The following is a 13,415-nucleotide window of genomic DNA, read 5'->3' as shown; positions in this document are numbered from 1 at the left end:
AAAATATTCAGCACATTCACACAGAGTTACATATTCAATTTAGAGGAGTAGAAACTGCTCTTCTGCAGGCTGTGATAGATTCATTTAGTGTGTGTAAAAAAAAAACATAAGTGAGATCATAATCTTCACATTGATTTATAAATGTGTGCAGCTCGGGGTCATTTTTTGGCAGCAGTTACACTCTATAATGATTTACTCAAACAACCTGGGACAGAGAAGAATGGGCTGGCTTGGAATAAAAAGTGAATGAATGGAGAGGGAGCGCGTGAATGCAGATTAAAGTAGAGACAGATCTTACATTTGTTTTGCTCTGTAAGCCTCCCTTTAGAAAGCTCTGATGTTCTCAGCAGTCTGGGGGCAAGGCCGTCATTTCACAGCGGTAGGAAGCATTTAAGTTTTCACAAACCACAAATATTTCTGGTTGAGCTCACAGGAAGTGGACCCTGAGAATGTCTACCGTCTCAGTTTCTTTCTGATGGTACTCGGCCTTTTGTGGGTTTCTCATGATTAACTTTGTATTAAGCAAAAACTTCTTAATAACTCTTTGCTTTAACATTCTTTACCTTGCATCTGATGCGAATCATTTACCACCTCCCTCTGTCTTCTTTCACAGCCGGGGAAGCAGAAGAAGAAGTTCTCCTCCTTCTTTAAGAGTCTGGTGATCGAGCTGGACAAAGACCTCTACGGCCCAGACAACCACCTGGTTGAGGTCAGTTTTAAACACGACTGCTGCTTTCACAAATAGAAGCGCGTTTCAAATCTTCACGCTGTGGTCAACCTTTGGCCCCCTCGTTCAACGTGGCCAAAGCCTATTTAAGAGTTGTATGAGGGTCAGTGTTTTTGAGACAATCAGTTACTGTGCTTTCACATCTTTGTTTTTAACACCACCCTTTTAGATGCTGCTAAAAACATGCTAATATGCTAGTAACCTGTGAGTATTTCCACTGTGACATCATTACAAGCATAATGCAGCTGAGCTTAAACTGAATACAAGGGGTAAAAAGGCAAATTCAACCTCTGAATAAAACAACCTGAAGTATTTCCCGAGAATAGTTTAAAATCGTTCTGTGCTTCACTGATTTTAAGGGCTATGTCTCGGAAATTGCTAGCTAGTCACTTTGAGGTTTTTTTAATTACATATTTAACTTCCTGGTGTAATTTCACTTAATAAGTAATATTTGAACGGGTAAGCTGGATGTAGCTTTGGACAGAGCAAGACTTTTTAGACTGGGTTAGCTAAACTAGTGCACAAATTTGTACCATTTCTGTCATCACAAACAATACCTGCTTTAACTATTGGCATTAAAGTATCAAAAGTTTTGATCAGACTAAAATTAGAAACTAAATCTTAGCTTCTCAAAAACTGAATTTCTAAAGGCTGAGTTTTGAAGCCAGTGGTCTATGGAGGTAATATTAAAAATGATGAACTCATCCTAGCTTTGTTACTGTTTGGATGAGACCAAGCAGTGGACCTTTAGCTTTTTTGCAGACAGCTATGAGGTGCCCACCTGTCAGTCAAGTCAGCCATGCCCTTATATGGCCAAAACTAGTAAGTTGAATAATAATAATAATAAAAAAAAGAGTTATAACATGTTTTTTATTCCTGCAGGAGACATTAGCTATTTAATTTTTTTCCCAGATTGTAAACAGCTTTTTTAAAATTGGTGTGTATGTGGTTCCTGGTGCTTCTGTAACCAGCCTCAAGTGGACACTTAAGGAACTGCAGTTTTTAGCGCTTCTGCACAGGATGCATAGTTTGATATTTGAGTCAAGTCAAGAAAGTTGATTGTAACAAAAATCTCATCCCCGAAAAAGCACAAGCCAATCAAAGTTTGGGATGTTGGAGCCGACCACATTGGCTCCACCCCTGGATATAGTAAAATAGTGGTTTCCAGTCTCTCCATACTTTAACAGACAAGAGACCAAGGTTATAGTAGTTAACTAAAACGAAACTAAAAATGAAAACTAAAATTTAAAATACATTGCAGTTAACTCAAACTAATAAAAACTAGAAAAGAAAACAAAAACGATGAGTAAACTAAAACTGTATCTTGCGTTCACAAAACTAACTGAAACTAACTAAAATGATAGACAAAATTCCCTTAGTTATAGTTTTTGACAATATTAAAAGCCTTTAGGATTTAAATTAATCCAACAAATTTTCCCAACCAATTTTACGACAGTTTTAGGCAGTTGTCAGTGCTGTACAGTACCATCACAGCGACATATAGGGACGAGCTTGTTTACTGCACTGACTGGCTGTGCTCTGTGCTGCGACGAAACATAGTGGAGGAATAAATTAGAGCATCTGTAATAGTTTCATTGTTACAGAGTCCAAGTTTTTATTGTATTTGAGTCTGCCTTTATTGTTACAGAGTCCAAGTTTTTATTTATTGAAGCTCATTTTATATTGTTTTTTTTTATATATAATTTTTGTTGATATTATTTTTATGTTATTTATGTCAAAATTATTTTATATAATTGATGTTTATATTTTTTATACTAAGTTTATATTATATTCATGTGTTTAAGGCAGCAGCCAACATCAGTATCAGCATTGACTGAGCAGTGAGCACTATGTTGAACTGGAAAATAAACTGTATTACAAAATATTTACTCTGACCCTTTTGAATCCTGCACCTGGTCAATAAGGTATGAAAAAACTAAAACTAAACTAAAACTAAAACTAAGCCTTGCTGCAAAAATCGAAACTAAATAAAAACTAGAATTCCTGCTCTAAAACTACTTAAAACTAAACTGTAATGGAAAATAAAATGTCAAAACTAACTAAAACTAAACTATAATGACAAATCCGAAACTACTATAACCTTGCAAGAGACCCAAGATTTTGGATAGGTTTATGTTTAACTTTTTGTCATATTTTTGGGCATTTTTGCCTTGACTCTATAGGTTAGCCAAAGAGAGACAAGATATGTGGGAAGTAGAGAGGGGCAGGATTTGAACCAGTGACCACTATGACCTCTGTAAGTGTGGCACACAATTAGATACAACCCAAGGTAAAATAATGTCAATCATCGCTCCGACTCATTTGATTTGAAATTAAACATCTGTTAAGTGTCAGAAAAAATTACAGCTAACTTGTAAAGTGACGAACACCAGTCAGACTTGTTTCTTTATAAAAATGCTCATTACTGTTGAGGAAAACAACTGTGGCAAACTTAGGCGGGTTTTTTGTTGCCTGATTATACCTTTTTCTAAAGCAGCCATAATCGATATTTCTTTGCAAAATTCTGTTTCCCCTAGAATTTGATGGCAGCATCAATGCTAGCTCTTTCAGCCAATTATTGACAATGCTCACATTTGGACAGCCCACCTCTTGGTCACTTTCTTTTGAGTTCTCATCCATTAGCCACATGAGGCCAAGGTATTTTGCACATCCAGTGAATAGGACCGCTGACTACCGCGCACACAGTCAGGGTCAGTGTCGGCTTCCTCATCATGCAAAAGAAAACTATTCACATGAAATTGTTACTTTGTGAAACCTTGTTAATTCTCCAGCTACGGCCACCCCAACGAACCCGCTCCCTTTTTCCACGTTTAATAGATCGATACAAATTAAAACGAACCGAGTGATTGGACTGCCCTTTCTCATTCCCTCCAAATTGATTTTTATAAAGGAGAAAGATTTTTTATTTTTTTATTTCCCACATTGCAAGGTTGTTTTAACATCTAGCTTTTGAGAAGTGGAGAAAACAAGTGCTTATGCCTAAAAAAAAAAACAATCATTAGCTGCTCTTCTCTTTGTATCCTCACAAAGTGTACTGACTTTAAAAAAGCCACTCTAAGAGTGAATTTCATGACTTCTCAAGGTTCCTCCTTTTGAGAGGGTCTTTTAGCAAGGCACTCAGATGCTTCGCTTTGAATGATTTTCCATCAAAAGAAATTTTTCTCTACCTTGAGGTACAATAAGTGCTTAATCCGTTCTGAGGCAGCCATTGGTTGGAGGAAAACATTACTCTGGATTGCATGCCAATTTAGTGTAATTCACAGCAGTGAAGATGGTGTTTCAAGTGCTTTTCTTTTCACTTTCTGAGCAGTTAAGAACACTGGAGATTTGAATAATATTTGGTTTGTGTTTTAGTATGTTGGAGGCTCTTAGAAATGTAAATAAAATCTTCCATGAACACTTGTTTTTCAATTGTTTGATATTTACTGTAGTTTGATTTTTGCTGTCATGGTTGTACAGTATTTGTGCACCACTAGCTTGCAGATATGACTTCTTGCCAAACCACAGACTGAATGCACAAGGTTAAAAAGATCACTTCTGCTTGTCACAGATGCAGAGTGACATGCCTACTGTGAAACATGCCAACATGCTGACAGGAGTTGAAAACTTTGAAACCTAAATTTTGTCAACCAATTAAGTTTAACGAAATTGGTCTTCAAACTGGAGGTTGGGGTTTCTCATTGACATAAAATATCAAGGTGACAAGTATTGAGACCTTGAGTTCAATGCAATGACAAAAAAGCCTCTAGCTAACCTATGTCTTTGTTAAATTTCAGTTGATCTGAGCATGTTAACTTGTTTTTAGTGGTAGATTTTGTGATATTTTGGGTAATTAAAAATAATTTGAAATATTTTGTCATTGTCTTCGAGGGCATATTTTTTTTAAAATCAGTCCAGGGACACAAAATTAACAGCTTGAGTATCAGTGGCTATAGCTTGTTAGCTTACAGATGTAGCTCTGAGCACAATTAAAAAGGCATTTGAATAAGGTTATGCTGGCCTTGTGGTTTAGCTAATGTTAGAGGTGTCCCAGTCCAATATTGATATCGGATATCGGTCCGATATCAGCAAAAATACAAATATCGGTATCGTATCGGAATGCATCTAAAATCTCCAATATAAGCACTCCGATATAAACACTCCGATATAAGCAGTTTCTGGTACCCATTGGTAAATAATAAATGGGTCATTTTTTCATTTTTTTCAGACACACTACAGAATAAGTAATAAAAGTATGCATGTTTAATGCTGATATCGTATCAGATTGATATCGGTATCGGCCAATACTCAATGCTGCAGTATCGGTATCGTATCGGAAGTGAAAATGTAATATCGGGACATCCCTAGCTAATGTGTAATGAAGGTTTTTAGTCAATCAAGTTTCTAATATGAGAAACAAATATATCTGCAAATATCACAGCAAGTCAACCTTTTGACAGATTTAGGTCAGTTTCACTCAACTTTCAAATTTTAGTAGTGTGTGTGTAGTAGTATGTTCAAATTCTGGTCATGCCCAGAGTTGTTGTAAAAATGACTAAGGGGCCATTTACACGACAATGGTTTTAGGGTGAAAAGCGGAAGTATTGCTGTGTTTCAGCCTCGGGTTAACACGAAAACGGTGTTTCAGCCGACCTAAAACGCAAACTCTGAAAACGGACTCGAGAGTGGGATTTTTCTGAAACGCTGCCGACACCGTTGCCATGTAAACGGTTAACCGGCGTTTTCAGTTGGAACACTGACCTCACACTCCGCTCCTCACGAGCACATTCAACAGTACGACAGTGCCGTTGTTACGATCATAGCAAACTGCCGTGTTGTGCTTGTGCTGCTCAATCTACTGTATCTTCTGACTGACTTTATACAAAATGTGCATCTGTTGCTCCACTATTGCACCTAGTGTTCCACAATACACCAGATGATCGGCTCAACTCTACTTCGGTGGAGATCTCCCAAAAGCGGCCTCTGGATAAGACAGTTGTAGCGCCGACTACAGGCCTGGCATGCTTACTACAGCGTTTTCAGTCCCTCGCGCAGATTTTTCTTCACTGCATTTCAGCGTTTTCAGATGAAACGTTGTTGTGTAAACGGGGGCCTAGAGATTAAAGATAGTATAACTAAATGTGAACATATTTCCAAAAGTTTTTTTAGATATTTTATCATGGACCAAAAATGATGTTAGCTGGTATTTCTTGGCTATTTACATGAAAAAAAAAGTCAGAAAAAAGCTGGCCATATGAATGGGGTCTACACTTCTACTTGAAACATTTATTCAGAACGGTGAAGTGAAGCACAGTTTTCCTTTTGCTTTCACCCAAACACATGTCATGTTTATCAAGTGTCGTGTAGGAGCGGCGCACAGAAAAAAAGTGCGATGTGCAATTAACCAGCAGGAAAATGCTTCTTCTGTGATTTCAAAAGAACAGACGAAGATGTAGCCTAACATCAACTCCTGTCAGACTGTTGTTAAAAAGCGAGACTCCTGTATGGGCGGACTGTAGTAGATTTATGACCCAACCGTTAAAGGCTCAGTGCCAACAGCCTCTAACTGTGCCTATGTGAACACACTAATCAGCACAGCAACCACCTTCAGCATCATGTTTCTACGTGGGAGAAACTTGAGAGCTGTGCACCTGACTTGGCATGTTAGCACAAACTAATCACTGGGTTATTTGACACATGCCTGGTTGGCAGAAAGCTAACTTACGCTACTTTTCGTCTCAAGCTGTTCTCCAAGTTCCTGAAAGCAAGTAAAAGTTTAGCCAAGCTTCACCGTCGTTTAGCAAAAAGCTTTATCTGTTTGATGTTTTGTTTCACTTTGGGTGTGTATTTCTTCGTAGCTCCTCAGGACAGCTTTGTTCACTCACTTATCAACTATTCATGTTTTTGGAAAGTGTCTTGAGATAACGTTTGCTATGATTTGGTGCCATTTAAACAAAGACTGATTGATTAATTGAACATGCAAAGTCACTTGGGTGCTCTGTGATTGGCTGAGGAAACCATACTCTCCCCCCAGAAACATCCCGATACAACCAAATCATCAGCACACAGGCAGAGGAGGGGGTTAAGGCAGACACAGACTCTGACACACATGTATAGGAAGCCTAGAAGTGACGATTTAGCAGGATTATTTCTGTAGTCCTGTATTTCTTTAAACAACGCAAGTAAAACTTTGCGCTCAAGCCCAGCATCGAACAACTAATTAGTATTGATAGCTAAATTTGATGGAACAGTTTTGTGTTTTGTTGCTTGTAAATGTGACTTATTCAGCAGTTATGACTATTCAGAGCTTTTGTTGTACCATTGCTCAATATTACCAAAATTGCGGAATATCAACGGCCAAACTGGCCGACACGAAAAAAAAAAAAAGACCGTAAACTCTGGTCTACACCAAAATCCTGGACCAGCTGACATAAAGATTCCTTTCGCCACGTTGCCTTTTGGGTTAATTTGCAGGATCAGTGCTTTGTGGGTGTTGTTTAACCACATTTGAGTCACTCGCTGGAAACATAAATAACCTCAAAACTGTCATTCCTACGTTGTTAGAAACTGGTTGGTTTGGCAAACATGACACATCAAGTTTTCCAATTTTTCCTGTCCGCGTTTGAGGGAAAGGCATGGAAGAAATTAACATGCAAGAAACACCGATAATAATAATAAACTGTTGTAACTTTGGCAGCAAAAGCTTGTGTTCTTGTAAAATCAGACTGCTCATAACGGGGAGCTGAATGAGAAAAAAATAGGTTTTCGCAGTTAAGGCAGGAATTAATTTTCATGACTCAAGTGTGAAATAAACAGAAACTGAAGTGTGAAACTAACAGTCTGAATAAAGAGGCTCAGTTTAGGACGTACAGTCACTGTGTTGTGTTTTCTCTTTCAGTGGCATCGCACACCCACCACCCAGGAGACAGACGGCTTCCAGGTGAAAAGGCCAGGAGATGTTAGTGTGCGCTGCACTCTGCTGCTGATGCTGGACTACCAGGTGAGGACACAAAGTCTCACTGCAGCTCACAACTCCATCCCGAAATAGACTCTCCTCTGTTACAACTGTGTGACTAATCCACTCCGTGAAATCAGCTGTTGTAGAGACATCCTGCAGGCCTCGAATCAATGATAACACCAGTCTACAAAAACATTACAGAGTGCTTTCAAAGGCTCCATTCAAACCTGACATCACTGTAAGCCGCGGGAATATGATAAGGAAGTCAGATATGATGTAAAGGCTGCGAGGAAGGTGGGTGTAAATAAATGTTGTAATGTGATTATATCGTCTCCGCAGCCTCCCCAGTTCAAGCTGGACCCTCGCCTGGCTCGACTGCTTGGAATTCACACACAGACTCGCTCTTGCATCATCCAGGCCCTCTGGCAGTATGTCAAGACCAACAAGCTGCAGGACTCCCATGACAAGGAATACATCAACTGTGACAAGTACTTCCAACAGGTATGAGGCTCTCCGGAGAAGGACGACATGCAGAGTTTGTCACCTTAGTTCACCTTCAATACATGAATCAAGTGTCTTGCCAGAGCTGTAATATTTCACCCCACTGTACAGATCTTTGACTGCCCACGGCTGAAGTTTTCCGAGATCCCTCAACGTCTCACCAACCTTCTGTTACCCCCCGACCCTATCGTCATCAACCACGTCATCAGGTAGGGTTCTCTTTAGTGTCATATGTATCATTACTAATCACTGCTCTGTTCTGTACCCTTTAAAGTCTTTGCTGCTGCTCCCCCTGTCTTGGCTTTTTATGTATGCAAATGAAATAAAGTGGAAGTGTGCTCTCCCCACTTCATGTTCTGGCTTATTACATGGAACTAGTTAATTCTTACATGGAGATAGTGAGACATTAACCTCACAGAGCAGATGGAGCTGCCTGATTCATTTTCTGAAATCCTGGAGATCCATTTTACCAGGCTTCATTAGCCAACAAATTCACTCGGCTAAATTCTGACCGGCCCAATCAGGAAAGAGAGGTGGTAGCTGGCGGGGCAGTGAAAGTGACGAGCAGGCGTGCTTGTCAGCGTTCCTTTGATTCTTAAGTTAACTTTACAAAAACGGCAGCAGTCGTCTAACGTCATTATCACAGCTGTTTCCTGTGTTCCTGTAGTTGTTCGTGGCTTGATGTAGGTTGGTCAGTGGTGATTGTGTCAATCAGAACGGTCGTCCAATCACCAGCTGCTGATTTTTTTGAAGGTCCTCTGAAAACACATCCAAAGAGCTGCTACCCAGATGGACTAGTGAAATATTTCCGTGGCGGATATATGAATCCGTCTGGCGTGTCAGGTTAGTTAGACAATGCACCTAATAGAGAAAGGGAGGTGTGCTCTCCCTACCTCAGACTTTGGCAGTCCACATAGGCATGTGGAAGGACAAGGTGCAAAGATAGAGCTAAACAGCCAAAAATGCAGGTAGTTAATTCTTTAGTGGAGGCAGTGAGACAACTCACATTAAAGAGAGGAGAGGTGTGCTCTCCCTACCTCAGACTGAGACATCCTAGTGCTCCCAGATGGCACCGAACTTAAATTGCATGCAAATATTTAATCCTAAATTGGACTGAAAGAAGTAATCAAGCTATTCTTTGTAGCATACACTCTTTTTTTGATGTTTTTTAATATACATAACAAAAACCATTTTGGCATTTAGGGATGTTTTTAATTAACCAAGGAAAAGTTTGCTTAAAATTACAGCTAAGGCTTTTCATGCATTCATCGTTTTTTTTCTACTGTTTTAATTCCTTCAGTGTGGATCCAAACGACCAGAAAAAGACGGCGTGCTACGACATTGACGTCGAGGTGGAGGACCCCCTGAAGAGCCAGATGAGCAGCTTCCTCCTCTCCACCGCCAACCAGCAGGAGATCGCCTCGCTCGACAACAAGGTGAGATCACAACCATATCTCACAGACACTAATTCACCCTGACTCTGACTTATTTTTGTTGTAAATCATGCAGAGGTGATGAAGAAGAATGTGAAGCAGGAATTCTGTGAAGTTGTTTGGTAGTTGCAGACTTGCAAAATGAAATGAGCTGAGCTTTCCATTGTAACATTACACCACTGAATCATCGGCGTAAAAAATATCACCTACAACTTTAATTCTACAGAAGAGAACCACTTTTTTCAAGGTTTTAAGACTCTTTACTTCAAAATGTGGGCATTCATCTTATCGTAAGTCTTTTTATCTGGAATCTTCTCTTGTAAAAACGCCTCCTTTTCCCAAAAATTCAGTTAGTCTTTGTCCTTCTTTTTCAGATCCATGAGACCATCGAGTCCATCAACCAGCTGAAGATCCAGAGGGACTTCATGCTCAGTTTCTCCAGAGATCCCAAAGGCTACATTCAGGACTGGCTCAAATCCCAGAGCCGAGACCTTAAGGTTCCTCACCACTATTTTTACGCACACACACTCATGTTACAGCCAATTCTTTCACATGTGTTCTTCAGATTGAGGTTAAGAGATGAAAATCAAAAGAGTCTTTATTTATCTTAAGCAATTAAGGTTTTTTGAAGCCACTGCAGACATTTTAGGGTACAAGAAGAGTAAGGGAAGCAGCGAGAACATTCCAAGTCAGAGTTTTGAAGAGTTAAACAGCACAGCTGGTGACCCCTAGTGGCTGAAACTGGTTGTTCAAGAGGGAGCTTGACCTAACAATGACACAATAATTACTCTCCTCTAGAAAAAGGATTATTAAATGATACAGAGAATTGTTAGGGTTTGACTCATATGTGATGTTAATTATGGGTTTTATTTCTGATTGGCTGCAGTTAATGACGGATGTAGTGGGGAACCCTGAAGAGGAAAGAAGGGCCGCATTTTACCACCAGCCCTGGTCCCAGGAGGCCGTCAGCCGCTATTTCTACTGCAAGGTGAGAGAAAAAAGTGCCGCCTAATTATCTTTTCCTTTCACCTCAAAAGAACCCTCCAGGTCTGATGACGTTTGGTTTAATTTTTTTCTACTTCTGCTCCCTCCAGATCCAGCAGAGGAGGCAGGAGCTGGAACAGGCCTTAGCTGTCCGCAACACCTAAACCAAGGCCTGCTGAAACTCTGAAGTTAGGAGCCTGAGTGTTTGTTTTTGGATGTGTGTGTGAAGACATCGCTGTTTTACCTCATCGCTGAGGTTTTCACATTAGAGGAGGTTTTCATTGCAGCCACATGTAGGTTTTGGAGGCTGGATCTTGATGCACATTCGTTCCTTGTTTCGGACATTAACTGCATGTGTTAAATGCACTAAGACCACACTCATCCTCAGCATCTCTCCATCCTCTCTGCTCTGTAAATACGTCACAATTCACGTCAAGATGAACTCTGAGCCAGCTGCTCTTTCACACAAACACACACACCACACACACACACACACACACACACACACACACACAGAGTACTGTGTTTCTGGCAAGATCTGCCACTGCGTCGGACAGAAGTGTACATGATGTAACCGGACGTCAAGGTCCATCAGCGCAGAACAGCACAGCTCTCTGCGGGAGTCTGAATTTTTTATGTTTTTCAACTCTTTTTGAACTCTTTTTTTTTTTTTTTTTCCTTTTGGGGTGGGCCGGGCGGGAATCAAGTGTTTTCATTTGTTCTGAGATTGATTAATTACACCAGCAAAGCCCAGTGAAGTGGGACACATGAAGTTAAAGGGAAAGATGTGGATGTTAAGTTATGTCGCCAGTCTTTTTACGGAAAACCCTGCATCAGTATTTGTTACATCAACCCAAGTATTATTGTGGAACAAGAATTGTGTTTTTTTATGGTGTTTGATGAAGGATGAAGCAGTATTGATCGATAAAAAAAAAAAATATGAACACTAATAAAAGCTTTTTCTTCCCTTAATCATAGCAAAAAGATAATATGCCTATGATACATGTTGGAACTTGTTTGTGTAATATTTTGCCAGTTAATGTCTTGAAGGTGTTACCAAAGGTTGCAACGAGAAAAAGAGAACATGATCACTGAAATGCAGATGAAACGGGCAAAACTGTCCACTCCTGGGTTTGAGAGACAGTGCGGAGATGTCATCATTGGGGTTAAAATTTAACCTGAAATATTTCTTTGGTAGCTGATTGAAGTCACTGCATGGAAACGCTAAAACCCAGCTGTGAAGAGTTTTGTCCTTTTCTACTCTCTTTACACAAAGAAGACAAATGCAGTTTTCTTTTCTAGAGATGTGAATGTAAATATGTGTTTCCCCTTTAAGGGGGCCGACTGTACAGTATACGACAGATCATCTGTGTGTTTGTTTTTGGGGGGGTTGGATGGGTGGGTGGTTTTTGGGAGGGAAGAGTGTGTGCGCCTGTGTGTGCGTGAGTAACATGGTGCATTATGGGAGCTCCATGAGCTTTGCATTAGTAGGGCAGGAATGTTAGCGTTCCTCTGTGTACTATCTGGGGTCGGGTTATTTTCAGTCCATCCCGTCACGATCGTGGGAGCTGGATGCTGCAACAAAGACTTTGGACATCAGTAGCTGTAACATGAAATAATCTGCATCCTTCTTCTTTTACGTGTTTTCTAACGACCTGTATGTATATGTTGTAATGTCAGATGGAGTTTTTTTGTTTTTTGATTTCAGCTGGCAGATTTTTGGTTTTCTTTGCACTGTGCTGTGACTTTGTCGGGATTATCATTCGGATCGGGTGAGAGCCTCTTTAATATCCCAGCATACAGGAAGTGATTAGATGATTTCCCGATGACCTATGCATGCTCCATGGACATTAACTGATACATCTAACGGGACAGTGTGTGTAAATACAAAAAGCTGGCATATTTGTCTCTGTAATGAAATGCCTTCTGGAAACTTTTTTGCCAAAAATGATATGCCCTACCAGCAACTAACTGTAGGTGTGATTTTTCTGAGCTGTGTTTTTGTTACTAAGTTATATTAACTGCACTCATTAGAGGAGAAACAGTAGTCATTGGTAGTATCTTTAGAACCTGAAGAGGTTCGCTGTCTTTGTAAGGCCGGGGCATTCACTTTGTTGTCACTGATTCTCTAGCACCCTCTTGTGGTGGAAACCAGAAGCTGCATCTCCTGGGTGAGCCAGAAACTCTGAGAAATGTAAACAGACTACTGCGCCTCCTGTTTCTAAACCCTTGACATATACTGTTGACATGTATGACCCACTCCCTGCATGTGTTTGTGAAGAGTGGGAGCCGCTCTCTCTTCCTCTCCCTTTACAGTCTTCAGAGTGTCACCAACAGGGGGGGGGTTGAGGAGATGACGGTACATATGATGATACTGTACGTCTGTAAAGAGATCACACTCTACAAGAAAAGATGAAAAAGGGAAAACAGCTGTGACATTATGAGACAGCCTGGATGTAAATAAAGAAGCGCTTGCCAAAGTTTGTAAATGCCATGATATCCTACGTGTCTTATTACTTGTGTTTTTTTGGGAGAGTTTGTCTATTTGTTTGTCTGTGAACAACATAACTCAAAAAGTAACAAACAGATCTTGATTAAATTTTCAGGAAATGTTCAAAATGGGATAAGAAAGAAGTGATTAAATTTTGGAGGTGATCCAGATCACCGTCTGGATCTAGGATATTTTTACAGGATTCTTTATCATTGTGAGATAGGGCTGGTTTCACCACATGTGTATATAACTCCACGATTAATGGTCAGATTGCTTTGCAAAACAATACAAGACAAGGTCACCATCCAGACCCTGGCAATA

The 13,415-nt window shown here is 40.0% G+C and overlaps 1 protein-coding gene across 5 annotated transcripts in view; it reads left to right on the top strand.

Moving 5' to 3' along the window:
* smarcd3b (SWI/SNF related BAF chromatin remodeling complex subunit D3b) overlaps positions 1-13,114 on the top strand; it is a 50,680-nt gene extending 37,566 nt beyond the window's left edge. For 3 of the 5 annotated variants that reach the window (XM_074693526.1, XM_074693527.1, XM_074693528.1), the window contains 8 exons: positions 614-709; positions 7,626-7,727; positions 8,025-8,186; positions 8,298-8,395; positions 9,487-9,622; positions 9,994-10,116; positions 10,506-10,607; positions 10,714-13,113. In XM_074693526.1, the coding sequence (XP_074549627.1) occupies positions 614-709; positions 7,626-7,727; positions 8,025-8,186; positions 8,298-8,395; positions 9,487-9,622; positions 9,994-10,116; positions 10,506-10,607; positions 10,714-10,767 (873 nt within the window). In that variant the 3' untranslated portion in view covers positions 10,768-13,113. Of the gene's footprint in view, positions 1-613; positions 710-7,625; positions 7,728-8,024; positions 8,187-8,297; positions 8,396-9,486; positions 9,623-9,993; positions 10,117-10,505; positions 10,608-10,713 lie in introns of all 5 variants that reach the window. The other 2 variants (XM_074693524.1, XM_074693525.1) reach the window with 1 other exon arrangement.
* The last annotated feature ends 301 nt before the right edge of the window (positions 13,115-13,415 follow it).

Source organism: Halichoeres trimaculatus, unplaced genomic scaffold (genome assembly GCF_033239565.1).
Source record: "Halichoeres trimaculatus isolate MK-OKI-2021-1 unplaced genomic scaffold, fHalTri1.1 fHalTri1_scaffold_18, whole genome shotgun sequence".
NCBI lineage: Eukaryota > Metazoa > Chordata > Actinopteri > Labriformes > Labridae > Halichoeres > Halichoeres trimaculatus.
The sequence above is the reverse complement of the archived record's forward strand: the minus strand, read 5'-3'. Positions and strand labels throughout refer to the sequence as shown.